Below are 24,178 nucleotides of genomic sequence, written 5' to 3'. Positions count from 1 at the left end.
AGATTCACATGAGATCACACTCTGAATCACCTAAAAACATACAGCAACAAACTTCTGCAAGACAAAATAAAGACATAGCTTCAACTACTATCAAAAAGTTCTTATTTGAATGCTCCTTTGCAAGTAATATAAAATACCTGCTAGTACCATCTTTGTAACCTGACAGATTAACTCATCCCATCATTCCAAATTAAGCAGTATAAATGAAACCCTAGTTTAGACAGTTAAGCCTTTTTAAAGTATTTAAATGTTTGCAATTGCCACATCTACATGCATACTCCAACAATTGTGGCATATTCCTAAAGATTCCTATATTCACCGCAGGCTGAAATATGTACAAGCACAGATGTGTCTGTGCAATTATGAACACTTTCTAAAATTTGTTATCATAATCTGTAGTGCTGTTTTCTTACCTGGACCTGAGCAGCTGCTTGTTCTTGTTCCTGATAGTACTGAGAAGCTCTTCTGTCTTCCTCTTCCTGGAGCTTCTTTGCTAGCTCTAGATCACTGATTCCTTCTGGGATCTGTTCCCAGTTAATCTCTTGATTCTGCTGCTCTTGTTGTAGAGACAATGCCATCAGATAATCCTAAACAGTACACCTGTTTATTAATGCTCTTTCACACAGAAAAGAGTCAAATAATATCAAGTGAATCTTTCAGCATGTGCAGCTACACAGTACCATCACTTTTCTCCCAGCCTTATCTTCAAATGGAGAACAGGAATTTGTTTCAGAACCTGTCCATAACATCAGCTGCAGAAAGGCTGAGAACAGCTACTTTACATGTCTACTTTCACAATGCCTAAGTTGCAGCACAGAAAACACAAAAACTAATTAAAAATTTTGCTTTCAGGTTTAAATTCCGTTACCTGGACAGCAGCAAATTATCTTTGTCAGATTTTTATTCTGAGAGAGAGATGCAGTGCTTCAACTTATTAGTAAGAATCTTACTCATTTTTCCCCAGTATTTAAAAAATATTCATGGTGATTATTATAAACTTGTTCAGAATGTAAGATTTCCAAGGAACGTGGTCTTGCTCTGTGCTTATGCATTAACTGGTACAACTCAGCTCCACCTCAGACATGACTTCTGCAAACTGTGTGTCTCATTAAGAATAACAAACACCTACCATGACACACAGTCTGCTGTGGGGCTTGTCCTACGCTCAGCCAAGTGGGCAGCAGAAGGCAAAGTTCAGCTACGACAATCTTAATGAGCTGAAGAGAGTTTGTCATGTAGGAAGAAATTCCACAGTCTGCTTCTGTTTCCTTATACAAGGCAGAGGTGACATTTCACCTGAGTGAGTACTGTGCAGAAGTGGATTCTGAGAGATTAAAATCCCATTTTCCAAACTACTCAGTCTTACTTTTCCTTCCTCAAAACCATATTAATACTTTCAAGTGGCACTTTTGGGAACCCCAATCTAATTATCTAAAGGAGTTTTATAGTCCCACATATGCATGAATATACACACATACACGTCTGTGGAATTATATATAAATGTTACTAAAAATCAGTACTAACTTACAATGGAAAGGCAGAAATCCAGTACCTGATCTATTTGATCCTGCTGCCCTCTGTAGACAGTTTCAGGGTCTGATGGAGGCCGCAGGTGGAATTCAGAGTCACAGAAATTCCCGTCACCATCCACATTGTGTAAGCTTTCCCACACAACCTTCTCTTCTGTAAGAAAGCCCTGGTCTGTCACCAGCAGGTAAAGCTGACCCTATACAGAAGAACAAGGAAAACTTGTTAAACTAAAAAAATTACTTTTTACAATCTAAGTAGCAAAAATGATACAAATGTTGCATTCCACTACAACATTCATTTAGCATTTTTAGCAAGTTTAATAATGAAGTAAATTAGCATACAGCATTAAACCACCAGTTACTAGCATTCACTGCTAAATTAACAGCCACACAATTTCTGCATTCCATCTTGCAACTCTTTATTCTTAATGAAAGTTCACATTGACTAGAAATTAATATAAAACATGGATATATATATGAATGACTATATTGATATATATCAAGCTATATACCTTGATGGCTCTTTGGAAACACAACTAAGAAGTAGACTTAAAAATTCCCAACGAACTCTTTAAATCCCAGAAGCAATCGTATTAAATTCCAAAGGCAAGATACAGAGACAAAGATGATCTTTCCAAACAATCCAAGAGGCATTACCTCAAAATGGCCACATCTCAGACTTCATGTTTCATAATGAGTTTTGATGGAATTTGAGATCTGTGTCAATTGAAAGCTCTAAATTTAAGATTCTTTCTATCACTTATCACCAATAACTGCTTTTGTTGGCATTTTAGTGTTTTTACAGTTCCTTAAGGCCAAATTTCTTGATTTCAGAGTCTGAAATTATAAAATGGGCTGGCCTGGAGTGAAGGAGACAATGCTAACAAGTGCAAATACCAAGGTACTGGAAGGATGAAATGTAAACTTAGGCTGAAGGAGTGGGAGAGGAGCTGAAATCAAAGGGAAATTAGCGAAGTAGGCCCTAAGTAAAAGGAGATGGTGCTGCACATCTGAGGGACAGCAAAGCAGCACAAAATACCCCTATTTAAACTTCCATTTAAATCAATCCATTTATCTCATCCTACCCTTTTTATCATGTTTTTAGAATTATACTTCAAATCAAGAATGTTGTTACTGACCACACAGCACATTAAGACTGAAGCTTCCATTAATATTTACTGAATGATCAGACACTCAATACAAAACTTGTAGCAGTGGTTTAGCTGTAAAAATCAAAGCAGTTTATTGTGACAGACAAAAAAATTTGCTATTTGTATTCCAGCAGCACACAAAGGGTTCTCAAAGATTGCTGTACTAAAGTTGTACCAAAGCAAGAGACAGATCCTGTTCTAATGATTTCTAAGGCTAAACAGGCAAGAAATGGAAACATTGTCCACATTCAACACATACAGAACAAGCTCCCTGACTTCTCTGAAGTCATTAAATGACTGTCTAAGGGAGATGCTGAAATTCCAATCAGATCTCGTCAATCCCACTCTGTTTACAGCCACCCCTCCTGGGGCTGGGAGGTCACTTGATGTAATCAAGATATTATTTGAAGATTCACATGCAGCAATTATTCCAATATTACCTAATACCATAACATGCACTTATACACAAGGCCAAACAGAATGGACAAAAAGCCCAAACCAAAACCGAACAGGTAACACTACTGTACGTTCAAGCTTTGGAATGGAGATAACCAGCACAGGGGGGCTTCCCAGACATAAATACAAGTGTCAGCAACAAGTCTGATCACATACCATGATCCAAGAAATCATCTTTCCCTTGGAAACCTGCCTAAGAACTGAATGATACTCCTGACACCTAAAAATTACTCAAAGAAAATAATATGAAGTAATTTCACAGTATTTCCAGTTTGCGCAGAATACCTATTTCATAGTATTTTGTATATAAAAAGTCTTCAAAAAGATGTAAAAAAAAAAACCCACCCAGAATTTTTAGGATAAAATGTATTTGAACTTTCAAGTTTTATTTTGAACAGTACATTGACTCAAAACCTAAAAAACAGCATGGTGTGTGTGCCTCTCAGTTGTTCCTCTATTATGCCATACATTTTTTACAGCCCATAAACTGTGTAGCTTAATAATAATACTGAAATAGGAAAACTAGTATTTTCATAATCTCCAAACTATTATAAGCTTAATTTTTCCACACACAAATATTAAGGTATATCATTGCCTTTATGGAATTAGAATCTAGTATCTGTCATCTAAGGATGGATTAAAGCTAACACTTGTTTGAAATAGAAACCTGTTTCAAATCTTAAATAAAATTTATATTCTTACATTGTAAGAATTTCTCAGTTGAACACTGTAAAAATGTCACACTAGAGTAAATAATAAAAAATAAATGTAACACAGCTCCCTAATGAAGCAATAAAATGCATTACTTATCACCACATTACCTAAATACCACCACTGCAATTCCAACACCAATTGCATAGCTTAAAACATTCTGCTTCACTTGAACAAACTTAGCAAACCAACAAACACAGGCTCCCTAGTACCTGACAAGAGAGAGAGAGTTCCTGTTTACATTACTGGAGTAGAAGAACAATGGGAAATCACAGCTCAGTGATCCAAAGTCACCTTTCCCTTGTTTTTTACCAAGTTCTCTGATCTCTACATCATATTAGTATAATTAAATTGAATTCTGCAAAAAAACCAAACCAAAACAACCAGGACCCTTCACAATATTGGCACTTTTGTCAGTAATTTCATATATAAAGTAAGAGGTGTTGGCTCTCTTGCTATGAGCTGTAATGTAGCCTCTCATCATGGTTTTGTCCTTCTACTTGCAACAAGAAAATAGAGGCCCTATCTACAGGCTGGCTTTGTAGGCTCAGTTTTAATATCAGGCATGTTCTCTTCCCTACGCTAAAGGCACCTTCACTGGCACACCCAGATTCCTGCAAGGAGACCCTGTGATCCAAGAAAAGCCTTTTATCCTCTGACCTTCATGCTGCCTCTGAGCTGGAGCTGCACCGAGCAAGGCCATGCCCGGTGCCAGGCAGCGGCCGCCCTTCCCAGGCACTCGCCAGCTCCCGGGCTGGGTCCGGCTGTCAGGGACAGGGACACGAGGGACAGCGACACAGCACCGGCCTGTGCAGCTGGGACCAGGGCACAGCTCAAAAGGCTGAGCAGCACACTGGGCTCGGGTAATGAGGGTAACCAGTGCACACAAAAATGCCTTTCAAATGCCCCTTGCCAAGAACAGTATCACACTTTATGAAATGTTTCTACCTACACAAAAATCTTAACTGGCCATTTCTAAGGTATTACCAGCTTAACTTTAAGACTTGTTTTAAATGTGGAGGTTTTTTTAACAAATACCCAGTCTGATGGGTTAACACTGCCCATATACCAGCACATAACAGACAGCTAAAATATCTACTACTATCGTCAATGGGGAGTAAAACAAAAAAAAGAAAGTCTCAAGTGCACAACTACTGTAGACACAATTTACTTTAACAAAGTTATGAATAATTATTTACCCTAAGAATCACTATCTAGATATTGTAGACTAATGCCGAGATTTTACAGTTTCACATATAAAAACCTTGAAATAAAGCTGAGGATAAAGCAAGATTATTCTCCTGAACAGGGATCTTTCAGTCTTCTGGTTTGCACAAAAAAACCAATCTCTGAAATGCACAGATGTAGGTTACAGGTGATGTTACTAGACCTCCTTTCCTTGGATAATTTCATAATCAGATTAAATTATTAAGATTAATGTTTCTAAACTACTTGTTCTAATGCCAATTACCAAGTTCCCAGCAATTTAGAAAACTGGAAAACAAAACCAAACACCTGTCCAGTAAATTCATACAGTAAAGACAAACATTTTAAGCCTTATGTTTTAAATAGTATGTAAATATTCTCTTGGATTTCTGGATCAGATCCCTTAGTTTTTGTGAAGATGTTTTAAGTTGATGAATGAGTGCTCTTTAAATTTTCTCTTAACAGTTAAAACATTCAGATATACTAATATAAAAAAGATTTTTTTAAAAGCAGATACTATTGGATTCAGCGTAACCCTCAGCATAAGAACTGTACACTTACTAAGAAATTGAAAAATAAACATGTTTTTATGCAGCTATATTCATTGTCTCTACCGTGCCAATCTTAAATGCCCAAGGAAAAAGTGCAATTACTGTTATGAAATACACTTTGTATTGGAATAAAAGTATCTGTTGAGTTCTGAAGCAGAAACACAACATTTATGAAGTAGAAAACACACATACTTAAAAATCCAAAGAGGTGTCTTGATACTTTTCAGTAAAGAACACAGGTTCTATTACAAACAAGTCTGTGGGAAAACATTCCAACTGAACTAAGATCTTACCAAACTGATCCCCTCTTTACAGTCCTGTTTTTCCTTGATCTAGGGAATTATCATTTGATGTATTTATTATCTGCATAATGAAAAGCAAAGGCAAAAAAATAAAATCACATTTTTAACTGCTGAAAATTATTACTGTATAATCACATGAGCCAAGACTATGAGTATGCAATCAAAGGGACAGGAAGTAAGAAAAATGACTACTTGGGCAAATGGACAAGGTATTGAAATCCAAGTCCTTTCACTAAAATACCAGCCTTAAAAAACCCACACTGAACTTAAAAGATATCCCCAGTGTACAACTCATTGTATCAGCTGTACATTAAAGGTGCCAAATAAAAGTGGAAGCATTAGCTTAATTAGAAAAATAATCAGTAATTACTCAAAGCGTGTTTCCAAAAATATACTAATTTTATTACATGGACATAACTTATTAAGTGTGTAATTCCCTTTTAATTAACTAGGCAGCTGCTTTATTTACAGGTTTCCATGTATTGATTTGGAGGGGAAAGAGGGAAAGGCAGTATTAGAGAAAGACAAAATACTTGCATTGTTCTTGCTCTAGAAGATCTACACCTCCATTTTCCCTGGCATATGTTGTGTCTCCAGTTTTCCCAACTGATGGACTTTTCTCCATAGTCCAGCTACTGCTGACTACTGCTCAAACTGTGAGGAAACTGCATCTGCAGAGTGAGCATTAAACCCAGTAGATGGAAAGTGAAGCAGTTGAAAAAAATCTCAGCTCTGTAGTAACAATGCATTTGGCACTCACACGAGTATCCTGGAGGTCCAAAAATTTCTGGATAGCTGATCTTGGCTAAAAGACCACGTTAAGTCTATCTCTGACTTGATATGGAAGACCCCCTAGTCATACAGCTACTGCAAACAGCCAGGTAGGTTAGAAGCAGACAGAAGAGTTACTGCTGGCCATTAAACACCAATTTTAAAATTCTTTTCTGTCTTTATTAAAACAAGTTTCTTGATATCTCAAATTCTGTCATGTACCACTCACCAGAAATCCAAACCAAAAGGAACACTGCTTACAAGCAATAACTTCAGGAACTAAACCATGTAGATAACATGGAAATTAAACACTAACTACACGGGAGGTCCCCATAGTGACTGTGAAAAACAAGAATAATGGCCTCTATTTCAAAACTCAGCATTTCAGAATTCTAAGACTTCTCAAAAAGCACAAGCTGAAAACCACTGTGACTCAGCAGCAGCAAACCTTAAATATACAAACAAATAACACTCTTCTTCAAATATTTTAACTTTGTATTTCTTAGAACCTGGATTTAGTTCTTACAGGTAAAAGTCAAGATACAGATTTTTACTCACTGCCTTAAACTGTTCTGTATTATTACTGTTGGTTGAGGATATTTAACTGATTGAAACATTGCGTTTTATTTCTATAAGGAAAAAGGATCTCAACTGAGAAGTACGTGTTTACAAGTACGACTCTGATAAAGCACAGACAAACACACACCAGGTTCTGGCCTTCTATCTAAATACTGGGCTGCAAAAGACTACAAACAGTCTATGTTTTATAAAACTAATCTGTATTTATCATCCACAGGTCAAAGTGATACTCAGTGACTATATTTAACATAAATAATATTTTAGATTTTAGAGGCTTTAATAATAACACAAAAATGCATTATTTCCAGGAAGATTTATGTATTTTATCTGGAACATCCTTTAAACAAAGTAGAAGAGGTATCCTGCACTTCTAGGTACCATTTGTATGCAGAAAGTACAGCTGTGCTTTTACTTAGTATTTTCTTTTTTAAAACCAAACTGTTTTGAGGTTGGGGTTTGTTCTTCCCTCCCCACTCCATAATGAAAGCATAAAACAATGTACAGGCTTGCTTCATGAGCTACTACCAGCTAATCCAAGAACTAAATTTAGAAAAGCAGAGAGGAGAAAAACTATAAAGTTTTGATTTAAATGAGCTGCATCAGGAAGTGTAATATTTGACCACAAACAGATACATTTCATAGCTTTTGGTTATTTAAATGGAGGAAGGGAGGAGAAAGATCCTTTTACTTGCCCTACTGCTGTAAGAGAGTGGCATTATAGACAGATTTAAAACAGATCTCAGATGTACTCTAATCAGAAAACCAAATGTGTTACCTGCTTGTAGAGTTAATCATTATTTATCAGGACTGTTCAGACCTTTAGCTCAGCTTATGAGTAGTTACTCAAAACTCCAAAAATTAGCATTGACAGTTAATATTAACAGGGGGAGGAAAAAAGGACTAGTAGTGACAAATTAAAGTGTCATTCACATGAGGTATATAACATTATCATATAATGGCAAAACCAGTGGTTTCTTAATCTTTTTGCATGTTACACACCTCTTTTTTTTTGCTTTTATTACCATTATTCATAAGTACAAGTGTACATGAAATTGAAGTCTTATTAAATAACAGATAACCAAAACAGAATTTTAAGTTCTATACAAAGGTAAAAACTCATACACTACCATCCTAGCAAAAGTAAAGTTGTTTTAGCATGAGGATGCTCTGTAAATGAATGTAAACCTGCCAAGCCAGATTCTCCATTCCATGGAGGAAGGAGTCCCAGCAGCACGAACCAAGCTGACACTTGCTTTTTGTATCCTAGAATACTCCTTTCACAATTGCCACCATTTTGCTTCCCCAGATTCAGATTTAAAATAAATAAATAAATAAATAAACCCCCTCTCTTCCCTAACAAAGGGAACCAATTATTGTAGCTCCTCTCAACTTCTCCCAGCATTCGGGATTTTGAACATGGACCTATTCATCTACTGGCCCAAATGTAATGCAAACTTTTAGATCCTCAGAAACAAGAAATTAATTAAATGAACCTTATCATGGCAACCACAAACTCCAAGAAAATTTAAGCCATGTAAGAAGTGTATGTAACTATACATAACCACAAAGAGTTAACACAGGGAGCAAACTGAACATAAAGGGAAAGGCTACAAGAAGATTTAACATAGTAATGGATCCCAGTGTCTAAACCACTGTAATCAATATTTCCCAAGTAATATTTGCTACAGACCTTACATTCACTGTAAGCAATATTTACATATACCAACCTGGAATTTAATTCTATTTCAAGACAGTGAAAAACCATGATTTGCTTTGAAAAGAGCACACAAAACCCAACAATAAATACAAAAATGTTGAATGTACCTTGTATTTGGTCATGGTGCTAAAATGGTTGTTCCTGAAGAACACACAAAGCTCTCCCTCCTGGACAGCTGAAGTCAACTCACACAATCCATGGTATGTCAATTGTGTAGCTGTGTTATTGAGAAACTGCTCAGCTACAAACCCTACAAAAGCAACACATACTGTTATGTGTGTCTATTACACATTCGCTAATGTAAGACCTGGTAACAATAGTAGTATTTTTCCTGTGTCCCCCCTACATAGATGTCCCCATATTTCCACAAGTCTTAGGGAACACATTCAGAGAGGGCACAACAAATTTGAAAGTTCTAAAACCACAGCATTGTAGACAACCCTTCTCGTGTTCAGAAACGCTATATCCACTTCTAGCACTACTAATGTTTTATCTTGTTTTAATGGAGTATATAATTCATATTCCAATTACAGGAGATAATACATAGCTAAGTTGAAATCTGAATGCTGCCCAGGGAAAGCACCACACAGACATCAGCACACAGAATGCAGCTCTTCCCACTTTTATCTCTACTCAGCATGACCCACATGGAAAATATGTGTCTTAGATTTGGTAGGGCACATACTTTAATAAAACACAGTAAAACATCACTCACCTTCACTAACCAGTTCACTGTTGTCTGACTGTTTACAAGAAATTATCTTCTCCACCAGCTGATTGTAACTGCAGTTACCAACTGCTTTTACTATGTCCGCAACCTGCAGCAGGAAGGAACAACACGGAGAATTTACCTTTGGGAAGAACAGAACACAACTGCAAGCCAGTGGCAATCATGAAGAAGACAATAAGAATTCAATAAAGATAGAGTGTTATCCCCTTAAAAAATCGAGGCCAAAAAGTTTTAGCCCAGAGTGCTACACATTTTGCTACCTCAGACGCTGTTTTAAATCCTTGAGTTAACCCGTCGCATCAAAAGCTAAAGCAGATGGAGAACAGGGCATGAGTTAGATCAGCTGGGCCAGGGTAAGAGAACAGCAATTCTCACCAGCAAGGCATGAAAAGAAAAACTCTTAGGCATTATTATTCCAGCCAAACTCACCAGTTTCCCCCTAAGTTAACAATATCACTGTATTGTTTATTAAATAATATAATTAAAAATAAATTACATGTTTGCTAAAGACGCAGTTCTTTCCAACCAGTTCCATCCTCCTCATTTCTCAATAGCAGTGACTAACAAATTAGAATTAAAAAAAGGAGGAAAGTAACTTTGTTATTCCTTCCAAGTGTTCTCTAACAAGCTTTCAAAAATGACACCATATCTGGGGCAATTTGCTACTTCCCTGAGAAAAACAATTCTCCTTTACAGAGTCATAGAAGGCTTTTAAAGTAGTTTGACTATAGACCCAGGCTCTGCAAAGTTCCTGCACTAAAAAACACAGTCAGTATTCACTCCTCAATTTTTCTGACTAGATTTAAAAATTTCATTACCATAATCATTACTGACTTGTTAAAATTCTAGAATATCTCCCCTCCCACCAATAACATTCAGAATAACTTTTTTAAAAAATATTTGAAACAGAGTAAATTACCTGAGGGTCCACTAACCATCCATGGTACAAGGGGATATCAAGAAGATCAAACACTATGCATTCAGGTGTGTATTCAAATACTCGAACACCTGTGAACTTCACATTGACATCCAGACCCGTCTGCAACTTATGTAGAATTGCCATTGCATCACTCATATTCTGACAACAGAAAAGAAAAAAGAACAGATGACCAAACAGAGCTTTGTACACTTGGTAGCTACTCTTGTAACCCCTCACCATTTAGTACTCATCAACTCAACACTTCAAAATAAACAAAAATTAAAAGGGTAAATTACATGAACAACTTCTATGCACATTCACGCTACACATTCTCATTGTGCCAGAAGATATCTGAAAAATAAGAATCTCCCTCCAATGACTTCTATCTTATTGCTTCTTCTTTTACACCCAGTTTTTACTTTTAGGCAGCTCTGATTGCTTTTAGGTCTGTTTCCCAAAGCCACAAGCCAGCTGTTTGAAATAAAACTGAATTATAAGGGAATCTTCAAGGGACTTTTCTTGATGTTTCTTCTCCCCTCTTAAGCCTTCCCTTACAAGTCAGGCTGAAGTACTTGTCACTCACTACATAATGAATGAACAAAATGATCGACACAGACCCACTTGACAACTCTAATTTCAGGGTTCAGTACTAAGAATCAGAGTGTTAATTGTTCACCACCTCTTTTCTTTCATAAAAAAACATTTTCTGTCTTATTTTGGGCATACCTTTAAATGGCCTGTAGATTCTACTGTAGAAACAAGGCATGAAAGTAGCACTTATTATAGTAGTGATCCCAATGGAATCCTAAGGAGAATTATCAAGTTATGAAGTTCCAATCACAGAAAGGAAAGATGAACCAAAGAAAACATGCTTTGTGAGACAGTTATCTTGAACCAACAGATAAAAAAAAAAAAATTCTGACATGCAGGAAAAAGAATCTTCCACTAAGTGAGAAAAGCCCACAAAGAGTACAATTAGAAAGTCTTTGCAAAATATTCAGGCAAACTGAGGGACTTTTTTGTTTGTTTGGAGGTTTTTGGGGTTTGCAACATTCTGTTGCTTAAGAGGAATTCAGGCTCACAACAATGGGAAAATAGCATGACAAAGACCAGAAATACAGATAGGACAGGAGATGGAGACCACAAAGATTCACAGACTAAAACCACTGACGGCTAAAGACAGTTGCTTCTGTTGTCTTCTGATCAGAATCTGCACTTGAGCATGGCTGCTGTAAATGAGTAGTTTTAATGCTTGTAGCCTTTTAACTGCACTGTTCTGTCAGGTTTCCATGACCAGGAAAGTAACAGGTCCCACTACCTTACTACACATTGCTTCATCCTACTGACAACTTTGCTATGTCACAAGGTTTAGAATTTAGCAAGACTTTGAAGTAATTCTAAAAACTGGCTTCAACTTTAAAGTTTTTATCATTTTAAAAGCAAACCAAACCACCTTAACAAGTGCATGTCATTAGTAGGGACCAGATATCACACATAAAAACCTGTCTGAGATGTTTTGAAAGAAAATTTGCCATAATCTTACTCTGCTAAATGAATAAGAAGTCCATAGTAAGCCAGCACTAGCCATCCACAAATTCAGATCATACATCTACAGACGATAGTTGCATTTATTTTGTAATGTTTACTTTGTAAACAAAGCAGGATTACATCAAACAGACCAGAAAACCACAGAAGTTTCTCACTACAATTTCAACATCATCACTTCTACTTTAGCTATTTTGGAACCTTCAAAACAACTTAGAAGATTTCTAGAACAGAAGGCTTCTTTGAAATTACACAGTTAAAAACTTAAGGTATGTGGCATTTATGTAGTAAACCCATATATTTGAACATAAGAAAGCTATAGAGGTGGTACTTTCACCAGACATTAATAGTTTTCATCACCCTTCTGTAAGTTGATTATAGCTATAACCTTCTACAGCACAGAATTGTGCAGAAAAAAATAGCCAGTTTTGTTATTACAAAAGTAATTCCTATTATCTGATACAAATCAATCTCAAATTACTTGATTTGGTTTTCAACACTGAATGAGAGCAAGAAAAAATGACCTAAGAATAAACAGAACTACCTCAATACCTTATACCTATTAAAAAATTCAAAATCACTTTTCCATGAGTAACCAGACAGAGCTTGGAAAATATATACTAAATCAATATTTTTTAAAATAATAGCATTATCTTTAGTATAGAAAGACTTCTGTGATGACATACAAATAGTGGCTAATGCAAATAATATTGCCTTTCATAACATGGCATCAACCTTTTTTTGTCCATCACAATGAAGAACAAAGATCTCTCTCTCTTACTCAGTTTACATCCTCAGAGAAACTCTGGCAGGCACCACAGAACAGAGCACACTGAAGGACATGTAACAGAAGACTTCAAAAAGCAACCACTCTGTTATATACTTTTATTAGTACCTTTGTGTTACAGTTCCTCAATAAAAGCCAATTACTTCATTACGCTCATAACAGGAAAAAAAAAATATATAAAAATGATACTCTACATCAAGCCCAGAAAAAAGCAAACTACAAACAATGGTCTGTATGCTTCTGGTTTTTAACAAGGTGACAAACCCTAGGGGAGGAATGCAGTTTTAGTTTCTTCAGACATAAGCAACTGTATCTTAGGAGCAGTTCCTTACCTGCTCATAATTAAGTCGCTGAATTTCAGATATCTCTTTAGGTTTTGCGTCAAGAATGTAGTCTCCTAAAAGAAAGCAAAAATGAAATTAAATTTATTCCACAATCAAAGCTTCAACATTTCTATGAATACTTCTGACTGAAGCTGACTGATAATACATACCACAACTCCACAACTGAAGTTTTCTACCAAATTAATGATATCACATTGTTTTCTAAACTGAATTATAATTATGGAGTAAAATATGAATATAAAAAACATAGTAAGATAATATTAAGAAATAAAATTCAGATGGCCAACACTGTTACTAAAATAACATTTCATCATCTCTTGGGGTACCATACCAATCTCTTCATTATTCAAAAACTGACTTCCCTCTGTGCTTCAGCTGAAAAGTATAAAAAGGTCAAACTGTTCACGGTAAGGTAAGTAATTCTGTACACAATCAAAAAGGCAACCACTTATCCCGACTGATACTGTAAATGTTTTGCCATGTTTTATACACCAGCAATTCTATAAAACTTGTGCTGGTTTTGAGTGGGGTATAGTTAACTTTCTCCTCAGTGGCTGGTATGGGGCTGTGCTTTGGATTTGTGCTGAACACAGTGGTGGTAATAGAGAGATGTTTTTGTTATTGCTCAGCAGGGCTCACACAGACCCAAGGCCTTTCCCGCTTTTCACAGGGCCACGCTGGTGAGGGCTGAGGATACACGGGAGGTTATGAGGAGACAGAGCCAGGACAGGTGACCCCCACTGACCATAGGGATGTTCCAGACCACACGACATCCTGCCCAGTATATAAAGCGGAAGGAAGAAGGAGGAAGGGGGAACACTTGGAGTGATGGTGTTTTTCTTCCCAAGTCACCGCATGTGACAGGGCCCTACCCTCCTGGGGATGGCTGAACACCTGCCCGCTTGCAGGAAGCAGTGAATTAATTCCCTGTTTTGCTCTGCTTTTCCGATTAATCTGTCTTTAACTCACCCCACAGGTTTTCTGCCTTTTACCTTTCCCATTCTCTCCCTGATTTCACTGGTAGGGGAGTGAGCAAGAGGCTGCCTAGGCTTAAACCACAACACTTGTATTCCACCTTTGTCTACAACACAAAGGTAATAAATTAGTTAACAGTTAATCAACATGCTGAGGGTCAAGATTTATAACATCTTTAGAGGCTACTATCCACTTTTGAGATTTTATTTCAATGTTTTTGTACTTATTCCCTAGCTCCATTACTAAAGTCAGAAAAGTATCATTATAGGTTTCCTAATTTATACTCTTAACTTGAAAGTGGTTGAAGGCTGTTTTGTTGGGGTTTTTTTTCAGCTGTGGAAGAACTGTAACTGCTAATCCTGTTGATTGAATAGGAACCTAAATAATTTGAACGCAATTTTATTATTCAATTTAGTAAGACAATTCCAGAAGCTAATATATGCCCTCAAGAAAGAATAAATATATAGACAACTGCAATTATGTAGTGACTTCAGATAGGATTATGCCATCAATGCAATTACAAGAAATGTTTAGACACGGAGCAAGATTTACTTTTTAAAAAAAAATATGTAGGTAACTTTTTTATTCAACCACAAGATTCAGCAATTTGCTTCTGAAAAGAGCAAGTTACATTCTTTAAAAGGAAAAAGAAAATATAGCAAGGGTTTCTTCTCCTGCTTAAGAAAAATCAAACCTAGCGTATTAAGTTCAAACATTTTATGTATGTCAGGCTACAAGGGAAAGAAAAGTGGTATATACATCTTAAGTACTATCACAACTGCATTTTTAACACCTGGATCATCGGGGGTACTAAAGTTTGAGCCCTGTCAGATAGAAAGAGCTGCAGTTTTGCTGAACGCGTGAGTATGATACCAGAGTAGTGCCTGCAAATGAAACCCTTATCACTGTGAGAACTACATTAACTTTTCTTCTTATTTTAATTGGGTCATACTTTCAAGGATTAGAGTTACTGCAGACAATTAAAGACAGAGTTGACTTACTAGCGTCTGTCAATTATAGTAACACAACACTGTAAGAGACATGAATAATTTTAAATCCATCAATGCATTGGTGCACTAAGCCACACCAACTGCATCAACTAGACCAATCATTTTGGAAAGCAGTACAGAAAACTTCTAAAAGCAGTTAAGGAAAAGCATGAGTAACTGAATGCTGTAAGTAGTTTTCTTGGATCAAATAAAAAACTGAATAAAATAGTAAATAAATAAAACAGTTCTATATTACTACACACTATGAAGTGTAACATACAAGTTAAAGCGATTTATTGTAATTACTAACCTAAGTATTCCATCAGCTGTTCAGCTGTTATGATTTCCATCATTGGTGGCAGTTTAATCTGTGAAAGTAAAAGTATATTCTCTTTAGAACACCAAAACACTACAATTTTAAAAGCATCAACATGGTATTTCTAACAGAAGACTTCTGATTACATTTTCCTCACCAGTTTATAAGGCTATTAGCATACTGGACCTCTACTAAACAGCAGCCACAAGAAGAGATTAAAAAGGCATTTTGGTTTTTAGAGAAACCACAGGCACATAGCACTTTCTCCCACGTGGAGGTCTCTGCATAGTGCTCCCTTCCCCTATCAAAACACTTCTCCAGCATCCGCCTCCACTTCACAGGAGCTCACACCACTCCCTGCAACAGCTCAACTACAAGCACCCAAAATTAACAGACTGGGAACTGCTAAGAAAACTCCATCTTCCTCAAGTCTTTGACTACTTACCTTCATTAAAATTCTTAACTGAGTATTAGCTCAAGAAGTTCCTGCGTACAGACGAAGTTTTTAAAGGATCTAGTGTCAGTAGCTGCTGGGACAGGGAAGCCAAAGACTTGTGCAGGTACAAGGAATCAACCTCCCAGCCTCTAATCCCACAATCATATTCCAAGGGTTTGGTTTAGCTCCACACAGAGCAGACCAGACACGCAGAACTCTGTGGTGAGGTTTCCATTCCCCTCTTCCCTGATCTATTCCCACCATCACCACTGGCTAAAACCAACTACCTTGGCACCAGCCAGAGCTAAAAGTTCCTGCATCCGCATCTCTTCCAGCATCCTGAGTAAATGTTTGGGTTGAACACTTCCTTTTACTGCAGGGAGAAATGCAACAGCCAAAGGACATGCTTCTGGCAATCTGAAGAAATACCACAGGCAGATATAGACTTTAGTGCACACAGTTTTTCTCTGCATAAATGTGAATTTTATTTTTCTAGGGTTTGGGGTTGGTTTGTCTGGGGGTTGATTTTTAAGCTCTCTCTTCAGTTTTTAATCTTCTCATCCTATCACTCTCCAACATCTTACCACTGAAAGTCAAGAAACTCTGGTATTTATTATAGTGGGAATTTTTAAATTAAGTTCCTCAATACTGATCACTGCTTTCCTTGACGCATATAGAAAGACATGATGTGAGACTGTTAACTCATGTTTGAGATTTAATAGGTTCCACCTACTTTTCTGGTTGCAGAGAAGAAGGAAGAAGAAGAAAACCAGGTGACAGAAGAATATACATAAAGCCCTTGATGCAGCACCTCAAACTCAAAAATACAGTATAGCAACACACTATTCACATTGTGATGGAGAGGGTTTTCAATATGAAAACTGAGCTATTTTAATAACTTTGCAGAGAAAATGAGGTGTGATTGGGCTACATGTGTCTTATCAATTTTAATTATATTTGACAAAAGGTAAACATGTTAAATATATGAATTCACAAGAAGTTTCATTAAATTTGGAAGAAGAAAGAGACCCAAGTTAATACAGCTTTGTTATTTGTACTCTAAGAAATATGTCCATACTTTGGTTGGATATGGCATATGCCACATATGCCAGAGATGGTGGGCATATAAAGAAATTGATAGTAATGGGATCTGGGAAAGGAATTAAAGAAGAAGAAAAATCTGTCATGGAAGCATAGGCACATATTTTTTTGAAAATATTAAATGAGTAACAACTGATTGTAACTCGCAGAAATTCTTAACTCTTCCCAAAACTAATGCTCAATAGGCTAAATGCTTTCACACTCCTTGATCCCATTCATAACATTCATATTGAGTATTCACATAAATATATTGAGCCATGTAAACAATAGGACAAGTTCAAAAAGCTGCTTCTTAAACTCCCAGTTGGGATTGGCAGCATTCAAGTCTTAGCAACACTAGCTGTGCGTACCCCTGAGCCAGGTCTGGCTCATCACAGCTCCTAAGACATCGAATAGCACCGCCTTCACCAGCCCTGCCTGAAGTGCTGCTGGCACTACAAACAGCACAGATGTGCCAGTATAATATGAAGGAAAATGAGCATTGCTCCCTCAACTGTTAACTGGGCTACTGTGATGATTCTTTCAGGACTGAAGCTAGCTCTTTTTGTTATTTATTTAAACCATTTGTATCAGCTCAGCCAGCATTACTTGGGGGTTTCTGCTCTGCACCACATTTGGAACCTCTAGAAGCATGCCTACACGACAAACAGCAACTCTAAAGCACAATTACATGGCTTGCCTATATTTGAGCTCTATGCACAAATAGCACTATATAATATTTATATCACTGGTTAACAACTGGAACTTCCCCCCACAACTGTAATGCTAACCATTTACTTTTTTTACTGCAGAAAAAGCAAAGTGGTTTTGCTCAAACCTACAGGATCTCTCAGAGCTGGATATTTTAACAAACTACATCTCAAAATTAACTGCTTGATTTAACACTAAATAAAGTTAATTGGTTACCTCTTGGCGTAATTTTAGGGCTGGCATGTGTAGTGGGACCTTGATCACACCTTTAAAGTAGGCTAATGGGGTTCCAACACAGTTCTAAGTACTTCTGAACAGAGCTGACTTAAGGATATAGAGAGAACATGACATTTCCCAGCTGTTCAGAGCTTCATTGCAAGCACTCAAGCGACAGCAAGTGTACAGTGAAGAAGAAATGGGATAGAAAAATACCTTAAAACTTAAGGGAGAGCAAAAAACCATACAGAACCACAGTCATTATCCAGATAAATCAACAGAAGAAAACAATGTAAGCAACAGTAGTAAAAGCTGCGGTTGTCCACAACAATCTATTATTTTGAGGGACACATTTTCTCAACAGGTTTCAATGTTTAGTTCCTAGATTTTACATCAATTCCACACTTTAGGAAAAATGCATTTCCTCAACTCCCACCCATTTCCTGTACCCCTCTACTGCAGTTTCCTGGTCTTTCGTCCTGATGGCTCTTTCTGACTCTAGCTACATTTTATTTCCTACACTCAGGAGTGGGAAACTTAGACCTTCTCACACAACTACATCACGACATACAGTTGAGACATATATTAATTAAAAGACAAGAACGGTAAACAAATTTTCATATGGAACAGATTGTTTAATAAAACTTACACAGTTTCTATGAATTAGACTACAAACCCCAAAACTACATAATACTAATTTTCCACCATATTCTTCCACACTACAGAAGGGCTTGAAAAAAATTAAGTTATATAGTCATGCACAGAGCATAACACTTCCAAAAATACTGTGAATATAGAAAGGGCCTAAGAAAATTTCTAATGGCTTATATAATAAGTCTTATATAAGACTTATATTATGGTCTCAAAACATGTTTATCTAAAACATCCAACTCCTCTGAACACAGTGTTCTAGAGAGGTAAGGGTAGCTTCAAGCAGCTTTGACAAAAACCAATTAATATTCTTTGCAAATAAGTGCTCCCAGCCTTGCAGGAACAGCTTCACGAACCTGTCACATGACAGCCCGACAGCGTGTGCTGCCACTCCATGTCCTCAGCATCTCCCCCTCAGCCAGGTTTCCCTCAGCCCCTCGGAGTGGCCTTGTTGCTGTGACTGGGCACAGCTCCAGGCCCCCTGATCTGCGGGCTCACCTCATCCCACAGGTGCCGGAGGAAGGGAGGCTGCCAAGGGCCCCGCTGAGCGTGGCCCGGAGCCCGCGCCAGCGCATCCGAGCAATCTGTGCAAACTCCGGCCATATGGCCGGGCAGCTCAGCAACAGGGACAGTACATCACGTGTGAAGGGCCAGTGCCAGACCTCAGACCAGGCACCACCACTGCAGGCTCTCACTAATGAAGTGGATATCAGCAGGAGTACACTGCGCACAGCTTCTCTGAAACAGGACAATTTTATGAAAACCAAAACCTAAAAATTTCTAACTAGAATTTTTTACTCTACCTCTTCCCTGCACATAAGTTTGGATACATTTAAGCAAGAAAATGGTTATATAACATATATTTATTCACACAGTTCTAAAAGTTACCAAAATTTTAGTAGAACCAGGTGTGTTGGGAACACAGCTCCTTCCATTTGTTGAGAGGATTACGACACACAAAACTTTCAAATGCACTGTCAAATATGCTACCAGCATTGCTCTCCTACGTAAGGACAAGATATCCCATATGCACGCACGTCTCAAGACAATATTAATATTATTTATATTCTAATTGTATGATGTTTTCCCTTTGCTTATTTTATGTTTCAAAATCTTCCCTGGACATTTCAGATATGTCATTTCTGTGCAGCATGTTAAGGTTCACAGAGTTCTTCAGCTACAAGACATCGCATTCTACCTAAGAAGCAGAGAGCAGAATCACATGGAAACCCCATTAAGCTTTTAGCATCTGATGATTGCCACATCCCTCCCCCCCCCCAATTACATTTAGTGCAGTGCCAGAAGTTATCAGGAAGTGTTGCATGAACTACATCTAACAAAGATCACAAAAGGCACTTGGAAAAGCCAACTCTGCATTGCTAAGTTTAACCACATAGCGAGCCACAGGCCTGAGCAAAAACTGAGCAATCTCCAGATTTAAATAAGCTGAAAAACAGTGTGCTGCACTACTTGACATCAGAGGACACAATTCACATTTAAAAATATTTGTTTCAATCTCTACTTCTGCTTTCATTTTCATCACACAGGTCTAAGTGGTTACCACACTCTTTTGCACAACAGCTACTTTTCCAAGTTGATATTACAGCGCTTTAGTTTTTCTTCTTAGAAGAACATGACTGTAACACTTCTGTAACAGAACTCCTCAGCTCTCCCTCCTAGGGCTAAACTGCAAGTTACACTTAGACAAGTTGCAAGACTGCAAAAACACTTCAAAAGAAAAGTAATTTCATAATTTTATTATTTAAAATGTAGCTTCTGCAATCTGCCACCTCAAAGTTTTATGTATCCTTTGAAAGTAGTGGATAAAAGAGAGGTAGCAGTTTTATTACAAGCTAAGTTCCAAAACCTGGTATTTTCAAAATGGAATTTGAACAGTCACGGTGCGTGCTCGTATTTCAGGATTTACAAAACTCCAACTGCCAAAACAGTACTGCACTTAGGTCGTCTGAGACCACATCTATCCACAGGATGACGAGAACTCTCAACCTTGTCAGGACAAAGTTCTGAGAAGGAAAGACGATGGCTGATATAGGGAATATAACCAAAAGAGTAAATGTTTAAGTTCTTATTCCCTGTTGTGATTCTATTTTCCCTCCTCATCTCCTTCTTATGCCCTTTTTTCCCCATTACATGTAGCTTCTTTTCACCTAGTATGTATTACGATATTCTCACTCTACTTTTGCCTATTTTCATCTTTTGGTCTGCCTTCTTGTTCGCAAATTATAATTACTTGACCCAGTCTAGGGTTCATTTTGTTTCAGGAGGAGTGAGAAGGTGGAAGTCCATCCTCAGCCTCCACATGTAGCACGCTACTCTCAGTGATGTACAGATGAGCTGCTACCCCAACCACTGTCAACGTGGTCCTTAGCTATGAACTGGGAAAAAGAAAGGCTAATTTGGACAGGCAGTAATTACGAAAATCAATTACAAGCAACTAAGATATATGGCCAAATAACAGGAAAACCCTCAAGCCTATAAATAACAACTTGTGATGACAGTTTCACCAGTTTAGCTGCCTGTCTGCAACTCATGTAAATTCTGTTGAGGTTTTACATAAACAGACAGAACTATAGAAAACTTCCTGTAATCTGAGCAATAAGAAACAGCATGGCACTCCCAAAGGGTATTTCGGTTTTTGCCTATTTATAAAACTGCATATTACCTTAATCCTCACCTATGTAATATTCGATCACAGCGGAATGTCAGTTAAAATTCTGGCTGGAGAGCAGCAGCAGAAGGAAAAGGAAGAATGCTAAGAACAAAACCTCCAAAAACTTTAATTCAAACATCAGGACCAGTGCTGTCCCATCTACATCTTTCATTAAATCAAAGATTAACAAGGAAAATCCTGTAACTAGCAGTTTCTTTTAAAATGCCATCACACAAAATGGTAAGGTATGGTTAAGTTTTTCAAGTCACCCCTAGACGTTGAAGAGGGAGCACAGAAAGCAAGTGTTCAATACTGAAGCCCACGACAACCTTCCCACCCTCTTGAAGGTGGCAGAACCCACACAAAGCAATACCTTAAAGTCACTCACAACTTCCCTATATTGCTTTTACTGATGCTTCAATATCAACATCACTGTAGCCAGAGTCTTCCTCCTGATGTCTGAGTTATTCTGCTCAGAAAAATGTGTAGCAATTGTAACTCAACCAAGAGCAATAATCTTCTGGAGTTACCTGCATCTAAACAAATTTCTTCTCATTAACGTATTTCGATTTTGACCTTTTCATAAGTGACCTGTTACACTGCAAACAACCTCTTACTCTTCCAATACCAAATTTCTTCCCCTTGCTACTACAACATAAGAGCTATTCCTGTAAAGCTGTCCTGTTTCAGAACTCCTTTCTATCAGCTCTTCAGTCTTCTGGGGCTGAACTGCCAGCATTTCCCAAGATATGCCCCTCATCCTTGTTTTGCAATGCACACAACCTTATAGCTTTTCTCCAACAGATACTCCTTTCACATATACATGTTAATAACTACATTATGCCTTAGATTTTAATTACTTAAAAAATTGGAAAAAAATTATTTTAAGACTGTGGGAAGTCCACATCCACAATGGCTATGGAGCACAAGAACTTCCACGTCTCAAAGTGGGACTTGATCACTACCTGATTTGCTCATTAATTTAAATACAATCTATACTGCATAACTGTATGAATGTGCCCCTATTACTCAGGCAGTTACTTGTACAAATCTGTATTTTGTAATATTCTGGATTTCGTACAACTCTGCATACACTTTATTATATGAAACTAACCTATTTTCCAAAAATATCATCTATGTGTTCAGTGCTATAAATAGTAATCCTTACTTACTAGAAACCTGTACACATCTGCAAACTATATACTGTTCAGGTTAGTAAACATCATCTAGATATTGTATTTAAGACAATAACAAAGCAAGTCCATATATGACAGCAGCACCTAAATATATTGGCAACAGACTGCACGGCAATATTTATTTTCCAAGTTCTATATGTGAGACATGTGCTTAACAGCAGAAATAAACCTGTGTATGTCTTGAAAGAATCACAGAATGGTTTGGGTTGAAAGAGACCTGAAAGATCATCTAGTTCCAACCCCTCTGCCATGGGCAGGGACACCTTTTACTAGACCACGTTGCCCAGAGAGCCATCCAACATGACCTTGGACACTATCAGGGATGGGGCATCCACAGGTTCCCTGGGCAACCTATGCCACTGCCTCACCACCCTCATGAGGAAGAATTTCCTCCTTATATCTAAACTTGCCCTCTGCTAATTTAAAGCCATTCCCCCTTGTCCTGTCGCCACATGCCCTTGTCAGAAGTCCCTCTCCAGCGTTCTCGATAATGTCCTTGTCCTAAACAGCACAAACTTCCCGCGGTGCTCTCACGCCGCGTTGGCTCAGGAGCCCCGAACGCTGCCAGCGCCACATGAGCCGCCCGCGCTGCCCGAGCGGCACCGCCCGCCCGGCCCCGCCATGGCGCCCGCTCGCCCGGTACCTTCCAGGCCAGGAGCAGCACGTTCATGATGGCCAGCAATGGGCAGGGGCCGTTCTCGTTCTGGGTGATGACGGGCGTATTCTCCTCCTTCCAGCGGACCCACTTGATGTGATAGACCGACTGCCCCGGGAAGCGCTCCTTGGAGGCGGAGAGAAGCTGGGAGCCCGCCGCCGGCCTGTCCCCTTCGGGTTCCGGGGCCGGGCCCCCCGAGGAGGCCCCCGCCACCACCGCCTCGTCGGCGTCGCTGTTGAGCTCGGAGCTGCTCGGGCAGCAGGAGTGCAGGTTGGAGAAGGACTCCAGCGAGTCCAGGCTGCGGGACTCCTCCCCCGGCGGGCTGGGAGCGCCGCTGCTCCCGGAGCCGGCTCCCGCGGGACCGCTCTCTGAGGCGGGCGCCGCTCCGGAACTCTCCAGCACCGCCAGCCCCGCGCCCTCGGCCGCCGCACCACCCTCCGAGGCCTGGGAGGGGGACGCCGTCTGAGGGGCCGTGGCGGGAGCGGGGGCCGGCGGAGGGGAAGGGCTGCGCCGCCCGCCGCCCTCCTCGGCCTCCCTGCAGCCGCCCTCGCCCGCCGCCGCCTCTCCCAGGCGGAGCTGGCTGGCAGCGCCCCCGCCGCCCGTCTGCAGCGAGCCCGGGGGCGGCGGGGGCTGCGCCAGGCTCTCCATGCCCGGCCCGGCCGCTCCGCTCTCTATTGGCACCGCAGCAGCTGCGCCTCCGCCCGCAGCGCCCGCGACGCCATCACAGCAGCGGCGCCGACTCCGCCCCGCCGGGGACGTGCGGGCGGGGGGGGAGCGGCCGCGGGTCACGGCGGGGCTCGGGGCGGGGGGGCCCCGGGGCGGGGCGGGCAGCGGGAAGGGGAGGGAAACAGGTGAGTCCGGCTCTCCCAAGGGTGCTCGGTGTTTTTCCTTTCGGTTTGTTAGACAGTCGTAGTATAAAAAATACGGCTGTAGTGAGTGTAATAGATAACTTGAACAATTTGATTTAATAAACTAATTAAAAGA

General features: G+C 39.1%; 1 protein-coding gene across 2 annotated transcripts in view; it reads right to left on the bottom strand.

Annotated features, from left to right (window-relative positions):
- The window catches only part of MINDY2 (MINDY lysine 48 deubiquitinase 2), a 32,683-nt gene extending 8,778 nt beyond the window's left edge, over positions 1 to 23,905 (bottom strand). For both annotated transcript variants that reach the window (XR_014226810.1, XM_082290505.1), the window contains exons 1-8: positions 23,183 to 23,905; positions 15,573 to 15,630; positions 13,287 to 13,351; positions 10,623 to 10,781; positions 9,689 to 9,791; positions 9,081 to 9,223; positions 1,553 to 1,726; positions 414 to 587 (exon numbers count right to left, since the gene is read on the bottom strand). Coding sequence is in view for 1 of the 2 variants with exons in the window: in XM_082290505.1 (XP_082146631.1) it covers positions 414 to 587; positions 1,553 to 1,726; positions 9,081 to 9,223; positions 9,689 to 9,791; positions 10,623 to 10,781; positions 13,287 to 13,351; positions 15,573 to 15,630; positions 23,183 to 23,842 (1,536 nt within the window). In the remaining variant the exon portion in view is untranslated. The remainder of the gene's footprint in view (positions 1 to 413; positions 588 to 1,552; positions 1,727 to 9,080; positions 9,224 to 9,688; positions 9,792 to 10,622; positions 10,782 to 13,286; positions 13,352 to 15,572; positions 15,631 to 23,182) is intronic.
- Between the last annotated feature and the right edge of the window lie 273 nt (positions 23,906 to 24,178).

This window comes from Coloeus monedula (genome assembly GCF_965178545.1).
Source record: "Coloeus monedula genome assembly, chromosome: 14".
Lineage (NCBI taxonomy): Eukaryota > Metazoa > Chordata > Aves > Passeriformes > Corvidae > Coloeus > Coloeus monedula.
This window is presented reverse-complemented; position numbering and strand designations above follow the sequence as displayed.